The sequence below is a fragment of the Melanostigma gelatinosum genome, assembly GCF_949748355.1.
Source record: "Melanostigma gelatinosum genome assembly, chromosome: 6".
Lineage (NCBI taxonomy): Eukaryota > Metazoa > Chordata > Actinopteri > Perciformes > Zoarcidae > Melanostigma > Melanostigma gelatinosum.
The window spans coordinates 9,807,640-9,817,643 of record NC_136639.1 but is presented as its reverse complement, the minus strand read 5'-3'; the positions used below and the strand labels follow the sequence as shown (position 1 = coordinate 9,817,643).

The 10,004-nt window shown below is 42.0% G+C and overlaps 2 protein-coding genes across 2 annotated transcripts; one reads left to right on the top strand and one right to left on the bottom strand.

The window, feature by feature from the left end:
• Positions 1 to 603: 603 nt before the first annotated feature.
• Positions 604 to 2,485, bottom strand: ankrd39 (ankyrin repeat domain 39). Its single transcript, XM_079270210.1, has 4 exons — positions 2,117 to 2,485; positions 1,833 to 1,936; positions 1,551 to 1,754; positions 604 to 1,450 (listed from the first exon to the last, which is right to left on the bottom strand). The coding sequence occupies exons 1-4, from the start codon at positions 2,217 to 2,219 to the stop codon at positions 1,304 to 1,306; spliced, it is 558 nt and encodes a 185-aa protein (XP_079126336.1). The 5' UTR covers positions 2,220 to 2,485; the 3' UTR covers positions 604 to 1,303.
• A 456-nt stretch (positions 2,486 to 2,941) lies between these two features.
• On the top strand, positions 2,942 to 6,215 carry kctd9a (potassium channel tetramerization domain containing 9a). The gene is made up of 12 exons (XM_079270208.1): positions 2,942 to 3,075; positions 3,268 to 3,389; positions 3,468 to 3,511; positions 3,611 to 3,707; positions 3,843 to 3,901; positions 3,987 to 4,115; positions 4,220 to 4,287; positions 4,374 to 4,469; positions 4,558 to 4,707; positions 5,112 to 5,217; positions 5,302 to 5,435; positions 5,904 to 6,215. Exons 1-12 carry the CDS (start codon positions 3,028 to 3,030, stop codon positions 6,018 to 6,020), a joined length of 1,170 nt encoding a protein of 389 aa, XP_079126334.1. The 5' UTR covers positions 2,942 to 3,027; the 3' UTR covers positions 6,021 to 6,215.
• Positions 6,216 to 10,004: the final 3,789 nt, after the last annotated feature.

The following is a 10,004-nucleotide window of genomic DNA, read 5'->3' as shown; positions in this document are numbered from 1 at the left end:
ACCGGACAGTTGTGAGGCTGAGGTCATTACTTCACCAAAAATCTGCTCCGTATTTTCTCACTGTAGCAGAGTGTGAATAATTTACACCCAAAGCAGCAGATCCCAAATATTTGCTGAACTACCCAGGGACATAAAAGCAGTACGGTCGAAGCAGCTGAGACATGAAACGGGTCACGAGCAAAATATGTTCCTAAAGACCATGTCAAATTTTAAAAACATGTCATGTGTAAAGATGCTAATGTGTGAAAATGACCTGGAATCATCAACAGTTCAGACAAAAACAATATCTGTTCTTCATCAGTAAATAACCCATGGTGACATAAACATAATTAAACAGCTTGTGTTGATCCATGACGTCTCACGCTCAGCTGCAACAGTTACACTGATGCTTTTCTCTCGAACAGTCAACCCGTTTAGTTTTCCAACAGAGCGCTGGAAGGATCGAATGAGGTCACCGTGTGTGAGCTGCCAGCTAATTCACATGGTGTACTGGAAAAAAAACACATGCTGCAGTTAAGACAATAGCTCCCCCTGCTGCCACACAAAAAAGACCAGCAAGGATCCCTTCACAACAAATGTACCAGACAAAAAAAAATGTTGGCCTCCAGTTTTAATACAAACTCCTTTGTCCAACATGTCAAAGAAAACAATCATTCATGCTGCAGTGGGAGCAGACGCGGGTGTTTGTAGGGCACAGCTCAAATACATTTGAAATGCTGCACATTGAAAGAAGAAATGTCAGCACTCATAACAAGACTTCGTTCCTTTTAAACTGGACTGTTGTTTCTCTCTGGCCTGTCAGAAGCTACCTTGTACTCCTGCTCTGCTCTTGTATTGCACATAGAAATATGTATGTAAGGCTAATTCCACAGTGAAATAACCCACATTAAAGATCAGTGCACTGCATCGTATGGTGAGGTGGGAGAATTGATTCTTCCTTCCTCATCATCACTCAGTGCTCAAACTTTAACGAAGCCTCAGCTGTAACTTGCTCCTCATAGCACGAAGGCTGATGTGCGCAAACAGATTTATTATGAATTTGACAACTACCTGATGAGAGTGAAGCAGCAACGAGAGTCTGGACACTGGTGTTATTTACTAGGTGCAATTATCAAAAACAGGATGATGTTCATGGTATGAAGCTGGAAAATGATGTTGTGTCCCCCCAGGTTCGTTCAGTGGTTCTGAAGCCAAATGTGATGAATCCAGGGCAAGATGAGACTTCAGCGGACCTCACCTAGTATGTTTTGAGCTCATATCAATAGTGTGACCTCAGCATGGCCCAGACGCAGTGTGTCCGTGGTCACCGCGGCGGTTTTAACAGCTCCTGCAGATCTTGCTGCGTTGCCAGCTGGAAGGGAAGCTGGAGCCTCTTGTTCACCCGGCTGCGGAGTGCTGGACAGTGCTTCAGAAGCAGCTCACACACCTCTTCATGACCCTGCTCTGCAGCCTACTCGAGCATTTAACAGAACAACATATACAAGCGGCGGTTAATTGTTCATCAAACTGTCTCTCCGGAATGCTTTTTATTACGTTCCACAGTTCTCTACCTTGTGTAGAGGGGATGCACCGTCGTCATCACAGATCAGCGGATCTGCTCCGTGGTGCAGCAGGAGTCTGACCACATCGAGACGGCCGCAGTAAGCTGATCGATGGAGTGGCGTGGCACCGCCTGATGTCTGGGGAGATGCACACGCACCGACCTCAAGAAGAAACTTGCATACAGGGTGATGACCGCTGCGACTTGCATAGTGCTGAAATAAAATACACAAAATGCAGGAGTTTAGATACATGAGGCCACTTACAGCCAAACATCCTCCCAGAAAACTCACCAGAGCTGTGTATCCAGTTGAGTCTCTCAGGTTAGGGTCAGTGCCCTTGTGGACCAAGAACTTGACCCTATCCAAGTCCCCGTCCATTGCAGCAGACCAGATACCTGCATAGAGGGATGGCACACAACAAAGCACTCTACTTCATAGACTGATCAGTCAAAAAGCTGTTACGCCATTTAATCAAAATGTGAAAACAGTCAATGTAATGTGTGTTTTATATACGTCAACTCTATCAGAACCGTGGTTTAACTCAGCCACCACATGCCTGACAGTGGAATACAAACCTCGTTCAAAATCCATTTCAGTCAACGTCTGGTAAACACTGGCAGAGGACACTGGATGGGAGCAACACGAACAATGGTGTCTATCAGACGCCATTGTATTCATTGCCACATACAGGATACAACTAAGTCCACACTGATTCAACCCTGAAGCTGTTTGAGGTACAGGCTTAGGTTACAGGCATCATGCTGTTAGACAGTTCCGCGTTTTTCCTTCATCTATCGTAATGGTGGACAACTTTGTGTTGCATTACCACCAGGCATATCTTCAAAACACACAATCCCCCAAAATAATGTAAATAAATGAATGTTCAACCGAATAAAAACAATGTTATAAGACAGAAACGAGTTGAAACAACGCAAATGGCTGTTATTCCTGAGTTATTCAGGAGGCTGCCATAGCTGGCTCCACGTGTGAATACGCTGACCAATGGCAGAGCTGCAGTCAGAAGGCCCCCTTAAGGTACTCTATGATCCGGTCGTTTTATCGAGTTCTTCTCCGGTTTGCGTCCCAGAGGGTCGGTACATAGCCTTACTTTGTACTATGGCAGCATAGTAATAACGAAAAGCGAATTATTACACTGCTGCGATCATTTAATTTGTTTATATCACCAAAAAGCTACTCATCAATTTGTTCGTAATTGTTCCCTTTGATGCCCGAGCACACATTAAGGTATGTGATACGCTGATAATAAATGCTTCCTTGAAAACTGTATCTGTAAATACGGCTGAGAGGGTGAGCTATTCAAATTCAAGCCATAACCTCTACACGAACCGAACTTGGGAGAATTGTGCTAGCGTGTCCTGTTTTTCCGACAACGTTTGAAGGCATCTTCTGTCTCGTGTTGTTGTCTGGTGCAGCTAGCTAACGTTAGCCAGATTGAATCGGCAAACGTGACCAAAGCGCCTAAAGAATGAGAAGAGTTACCCTGTTTGTTAACGGGACGTCTAAAAATGGCAAGGTTGGTATCAACTCTGTAAACTGTTTACGTTGGTGCTCGGGCCGCAGAATGACTGAACATACGTGTGTCATCCCAGCGCGTGACTAATGCTAATCTCACACTGTAACCTACCTGCTACGTATCAACACTGAGTGACCTATTTCGCTTTAGACTCTCTAACAACCCTCTGATTTTTAAACATGTCTCTTCTAGGTTGTAGCAGTATACGGGACCTTGTCCGACTTACTATCCGTAGCAAGCAGCAAGTTAGGAATCAAAGCTGCCTCTGTATACAATGGAAAGGGTGGTCTCATAGATGACATTGCCCTTATAAGGTGAGCTCATCATGATTAAAATGTAGCTTTAGTGCATTGTGAGCATACCAACTTAATCTGTGTCTGTTTCTATAATAGAGATGACGACGTGCTTTACGTGTCAGAAGGAGATCCATTTGTTGGTGAGTGCTGTGACATGTCTGCTGCAGGAGTGTCATCCACTGTCAAGTTGAATATGGCCTCAGACACTCAAGTGTCTTCTTCTCTTTTGTATATCACAGACCCTCAAAATGAACCCAGGGTCACATCTGATCAGCATGGAGCACACACTGACTGGCTGACCCTTAATATTGGTGGTCGTCCCTTCACCACCACCAGGTATCTTTGTTGTTTATGCTGTTTTTACTATAAATAAACACACTTCTGATTGCTATACTACAGTGTGCATTTATATTTGTTTGTTTTTTGTTCCAGTAGCATTTTCATTGTTGAATGTGTCTGTTTTGTGTTCAGGAGTACCTTGGTCAGCAAGGAGCCAGAGAGTATGCTTGCTCATATGTTTGGAGAGAAAAGTAAGTTATGGCTAATCAGCCGGCATTTCCTTTTTGTTGAATACGAGGCATCCTCTCAAACGTGTTCTGTCTGTGTTTGCTCCAGATGTGTGGGGGAACACGCAAGACGAGCATGGGGCTTACCTGATCGACCGCAGCCCCGAATACTTTGAGCCCATTCTCAACTACTTGAGACACGGTCAGCTCATTATCAATGAAGGCATAAATATACGAGGTAATCTTTCTGACGAACCCTAAATGACGGAGTCTAGCGAAATCAATCTGAGGAGGGTTATTAAATTAAATTTGCTGATAATATTTGTGCTGAATGTCTCCCAGGTGTCCTCGAGGAGGCTCGCTTCTTTGGAATTGAGCAGCTTGCTGAACAGCTGGAAGTAGCACTCAAGGTAATATGAAGTGTGGAAGGTAAATGGTTGTAATTTGGAAAAGCGATCACTCCCTTGAACGCATCGTGACTTCCTTTTTCAAACAGAACACACAGCCACCAGAGGACCACTCTCCCATTTCCCGCAAGGAGTTTGTTCGCTTTCTTCTGGCAACCCCCACCAAGTCAGAGCTTCGCTGTCAGGTACAGTAAAATCAAAACGTTTTCATTCACCCCATCATTTCACCGTCTCAAGTCAACATTCGACGCCGTCGCTCTCACTGTTTTTTAGGGTCTTAATTTCAGTGGTGCGGATCTGTCCCGACTGGATTTGCGCTACATCAATTTCAAGATGGCTAATCTCAGCCGCTGCAACCTGACACATGCCAACCTGTGCTGTTCCAATCTGGAGCGGGCCGATCTGTCTGGAGCCAACCTGGATGTAAGTCTGAAAGCTCTTTTTCGTGGCAGCACTAAATGATCCATGTGCACATACAGCATCAGCATACTAAGTGCAGAATGTGTGGAAGCAAACTTTTTCTTTTTCTTTGGAAGTTGTGTGTCATTTTCGTGATATTTAATATTTGTTGGCCTTCCTGCCGGTGAATGGTGGAATCGAGTTTTTTTTGGTTTTAGCAACAGCTCGCCTACTGCCCCCTCAGTTGTATGGAAGAAGGGCCCTTCTGTTCTTAAACACCTACTCTCACATTCACCTCATTAAAAGAACAATAAGCAGACTGTTTTTTCCTCACTCTGGTAACTTAACATACATTACTTCTAAGACGTAACTCAATATGAACTTCCAATAACATCATGAACGCTTTGGATCTGTGTTGTCTTTTGAAGGGGGCTAACTTACAAGGAGTGAAGATGCTCTGTTCCAATGCAGAGGGAGCTTCTCTCAAAGGATGCAATTTTGAAGATCCATCTGGACTGAAGGCCAACCTGGAAGGTAATCCATCACAACTCGTAAACAAAGTGCGGAACAGTTCAACATATATATGTCATGTTTCAACCAAATGTTTTTTATAATCAGGTGCTAACCTGAAAGGAGTTGAGATGGAAGGAAGCCAAATGACCGGCATCAACCTGCGTGTGGCCACTCTGAAAAATGCAAAGCTGAAGAACTGCAACCTGCGGGGAGCCACTTTAGCAGGAACCGATCTCGAGGTGAGTTCGTCCGTCAGACGGGATTATCTCTGAAAACACTCAGCTGGTAATCTTATTTACAGCAACTTTCTAGGACCGAAAAGGAAAATACACAAGCAGTTAATTCAATGGGTACAATTAATTAAATCTTCAGTCTTTTTTTTTCTGCATTAGGTTTATATGTTTTAGGCTGATTTTGCAAGTAAATTAAAGTGTTGTCGATATCAGATTGATTTGAGAGTTTACACAAGCCTTTTTGAGGACTAGAGTACAGCACAACAGCTTTGGTTCTTAGGCTGTTGGTTGGACAAAACAAGCAATCTAAATATGTGAATGTACCCTTTGGGAAATATGTATATTTTGGGATATACACCAAATAATCGTCAATCAAGGCTCCTGTAAAACATATATAATACATATACAGTTCTCCAGTTACATTGCCGGTTTGTCAGGCCCATTTACTCTTCCTGTTTTACTGCCTTTTTGCAGAACTGTGACCTGTCCGGCTGCGATCTACAAGAAGCCAACCTGAGAGGGTCCAATGTTAAAGGAGCCATTTTTGAAGAGATGCTGACCCCTCTGCACATGTCACAGAGTGTTAGATAACTCAGCACACACACACACACACACCGGTGTCTAGTGTGAGGCCACAGCTGGCTTCTTTATTGCTCTTTCCTCCAACATCTCCTCTAGTATATCCCCCTACTCTCACTCTTTACCTGCAGCACAGGTAGTTATATGCACATCCCGGGCATTCCTCCTATACTATGTTAGCTTTAAATATCTTGCACTAGAATTTATTCAGGGTTGTCTAAATATATATATATATATATATATATATATATATATATATATATATATATATATATGTGTGTGTTTGTATGGTAGGATGTTTTTAAATGTTCAGCTGCATATATCACCAAAGCAAAAATGATGTTCCTCGTGTATTTAGATGTGTCTTGGATGCAATCCAACGACTCTACTCATTTAATGTTCAACATCATTTGTATTCACTTCATATTACTTGGCGTGTTAATGGGAGTCAAAATCACATTATCTGTGTGCAGTCAAGTTCAGAGCGCTGAGCTTTACTGAATGATGCTGTAGCAGAAATAGAAGGTGTCACTTACCAATAACTGTGTCGTAATATATTCTGTATGTACCCTGATTTTGCTGGATTCAACGTATTACAAAGGAAGCAATGCAAGCCAAAGCCATAACAATAGCGCAGTCTAAAAGACTAAGAGTGCTGTTGGTGCACCGTGAAACTATGCGTCAGGCTAGTTCTTAAACACAGCTTGGGTATGCAATACATTATTTACAGCTGTGAGGTTTCTTCTTTCCTACTCTTAAATATTGTTTCTTAAAAAGCTTTCCCTGGTCTTGCGTTCTGTGAATCTACCTCTTTTTTTAATCCGGTGTGCGAGTGATCGACCATTGCATGCATTTGACTGCTTATTGTGATGTTTATGTGTGACACTCGTTATTCTTCAGTTTCCCATTCGGAGAAAACTTGGTGTGCTTTAACAGAATGCCGTGTTCACATGTCGATGTTGTCAAAGTGGGTTCGCCTGGAAACATGCTCCATGTATCACTTCATCATGCTTTGAACTTATTTGCACAAGTGTACGTTAACTTGTATACATGTTATACCTTTTCACCAAAAAATGTTTGGTGCTTGTAATCTTAATGTAAATCCAAACTTCCAAAAAAATGCATATTATTCGAGTAGGCTGTCGAGGATGTCACTTTGCACGTGTGAAGAGCTAAGCTTGTCTTTGACTGGGGACGTTTCTCTGGCTGTAGCTCAAAGCTGCTCTGATGCAATACTATTCACTCAATTCAATAGGAGGTACTCAGCCTGTACGAATGAATGATGAAGGCAATCATATCGTGTATTTCACCTTGAGCGTGAAAATCTACGGAAGAGCTGTGGTTATTTATTTTAATACATCTCACTGAATGCAATGGTTGGCTTGTTTTAAGACAGAGAGTGGTGTAGCTCTTGCTGTCTATGATTATTGCACTCGACCGTGGAAATATATTTCCATCAATGACTGTTATCAATAAACTGCTATGAAGAAGAAAAAAAAAAAAAACTGTCCTCTGATTTTCTTTTATCATTTATTGTGTCTCAGTTTTGGATGAGCTTGTGTTTTGTACGTTCAAAATGTGTCATAAAAGATCCAGACAGGAAATAGCTGAAAATGGTCGGTGCCATGTAGCTCTGGAAGTCGTCAATAAGTGTTACTTAATCCCACTTTGTGGCCCCCTGTAGTGAGGTTACGGGCTGAAAGGAAAGGAATAGGCGTATATAAACCTTGGAATGAAGTGCGGCAGGATTCACAAAGGACAGCCGAGACAAGAGGAGCCTGCCTGCCTCGTGAACAGAAGGTAAGAAAACTATGACAGTGTTTGGGGGTTAAACTAAAAGTATGTGTTGAAAACACAACATGCTTATACAATATGTGCAGTCTTTCCCTCATCAGAATGGCTCCAAAAACCTTGGCCTTGTGTCTGCTACTAGTGGGGGCAATACTGCCACAGGGCGGCTGTCAGCACTGGTCGTATGGACTGAACCCCGGAGGGAAGAGGGATCTGGATAGCCTTTCAGACACACTGAACTATGTGAGGGTTACATAGTTATTATGTTATTATGTAGTCTCATGGCTACTCAAACGTTTTTTATCCCTTTGCACATGTTCATGATGATGTTTTCTTTCTTCAACAGCTAGTTGAGGCGTTGCCACACGTGGACACACCCTGCAGTGTTTTGGGTTGTGCAGAGGAATCACATATTGCCAAAATCTACAGATCGAAACAATTTCTTGTAAGTTTTGCTCATTTGTAATTCTGTTTATTTCATCAATCACTATCTGTCACCTGGTGTTTCTGGTAAAGTTTGAATTTATTTTCACAGGATTAATCTCTTGTTCTCTTTTAGGGCAGTGCCAACGACAGGGAAAATGGACACATAACATACTAAAAATGATGATTGTTTGATTCTACAATAAATATTATCTAAGCATGTCACCATTGTTGTGGGTGTTGCTCAACATTATATATTTCCAAATCACAAATGCAAGCTACACTCCTTTACTTTACTATCAGGCTTCTGCTCTACCTCTAAATGTCTCAACAACTTACTTAAAAAATATATTTATACAGATTCACCGCAATGTCTTGGATGATTTAATTGTTTAATAAAAATAAACATAATACAGTAGCTTGCAGGTGATGTGTGCAAACAGAAATTAATTTGGTGTTAAATTCAGGATGTTGGACGGCCTTATGCACAGCATGTTTTTGTCAATATAACTGCTGGTAAGCAGGAATACCAGAGAGCATTTTAATGCCTTTGAAGATTATTTAGGGTGACGGCATTAGTTTTGTGTTTCTATTAAGAACAGTCTTTTGTCGGTTTTCTCAAATGACAAGATTGTTATATGGGTGACATGTTTTATATCACAAACCAGTTTAAAAGTTGGGCTGCTGGACCTTTGCGTTTCAAGAAGTGAAGGCAGAGTGTGAAAAATATACAATACACAAATATACAGAGTCCCGTTTTGCACTGTTTGATGGCAATATAGGCAAGTCATTTTTCATGCATGGCTGAAGAGCTTGTGAATACACCAGGTGTAACATCAAGTTATGGGTCTGAGACCTTTGTGCAATCCCCCACAGTGACTTTAAACCACTGTGCCGTGAGAGGTCGTCAGGTGTGTTGTGGGGAAAATGTCCAATTTCACTTAATTGGTCCAAAAAAACATTGTTTAGTTGCCGCAAATAATTTGCCAGTGTTGAGCGTCTGAGCCTGCAAAGTGGCTGCATAAGTAATTAAATACCCTTCCGTGCCAGTGGGTGGCAGTAGGTAGCTATTACACATTAATCATCTCGTGACCCTTTTGAGAGGGCCTGACCCTTAGGTTCGGAACCACTGGACTAACACAATCCGCTTCACCTCGACGAACTGCAAGAGTAAAATGCGGCTTACACATTGATGTGATGTCAATCAAGGGGCCAATTTTCTGCAGAATGAGTACTTTTTCTTTGATACTTTAAGTTAATTTTGCTAACAATACTTCTGTGCTGTACTTAACCTAAATATGATTTTGAATAAATTACTTTGACTTTTATAGCATTTTTCCATTAATGTAACAATACTTTTACTTAAGTTAAGGATCAGAATACTTCTTCCACCCCTGGTCATGTGCAACACCGACCCAACGGGTGTGGATGTGTTTGCTTACAGATTTAGGAGAGGTGGAGGGGAAAACATTTATGCGGCAACAGAGGACATTTTTCACAGCAGACATTTTGACTTGCAGCAAATGTTTACGATGGCTCATCATCATGGCTCATTGCTGCCCCAGCGAGCCAGTGATTCTGTCATTTACGTCAAAATGTCCGCTATTTTTTAAATATTTGGTGAAATTGACCTGGTCAACAGACAAGTTCTGAAGATGTTTTTTCTTTTTGCAAAATTTTAAACTGGGTCATTTTGACACCAAACAGCACATTTAGGTGAACTGATCAGGTCAAGGATTCAGTGTTCAGCCACCAGATGGCACCAGAAGACAACAGGAGACT

What these genes read in the sequence shown, in the direction of transcription:
- ankrd39 (XM_079270210.1), bottom strand. Translation starts at nt 2,219, where the DNA reads ATGAATACAATGGCGTCTGATAGACACCATTGTTCGTGTTGCTCCCAT. An exon ending in CAACTGGATACACAGCTCTG is followed by an intron (nt 1,755 to 1,832) that starts GTGAGTTTTCTG and finishes ATTTTATTTCAG; the next exon opens with CACTATGCAAGTCGCAGCGG. An exon ending in GTGCATCCCCTCTACACAAG is followed by an intron (nt 1,451 to 1,550) that starts GTAGAGAACTGT and finishes ATGCTCGAGTAG; the next exon opens with GCTGCAGAGCAGGGTCATGA.
- kctd9a (XM_079270208.1), top strand. Translation starts at nt 3,028, where the DNA reads ATGAGAAGAGTTACCCTGTTTGTTAACGGGACGTCTAAAAATGGCAAG. An exon ending in GGACGTCTAAAAATGGCAAG is followed by an intron (nt 3,076 to 3,267) that starts GTTGGTATCAAC and finishes TGTCTCTTCTAG; the next exon opens with GTTGTAGCAGTATACGGGAC. An exon ending in TGTCTGGAGCCAACCTGGAT is followed by an intron (nt 4,708 to 5,111) that starts GTAAGTCTGAAA and finishes TGTCTTTTGAAG; the next exon opens with GGGGCTAACTTACAAGGAGT.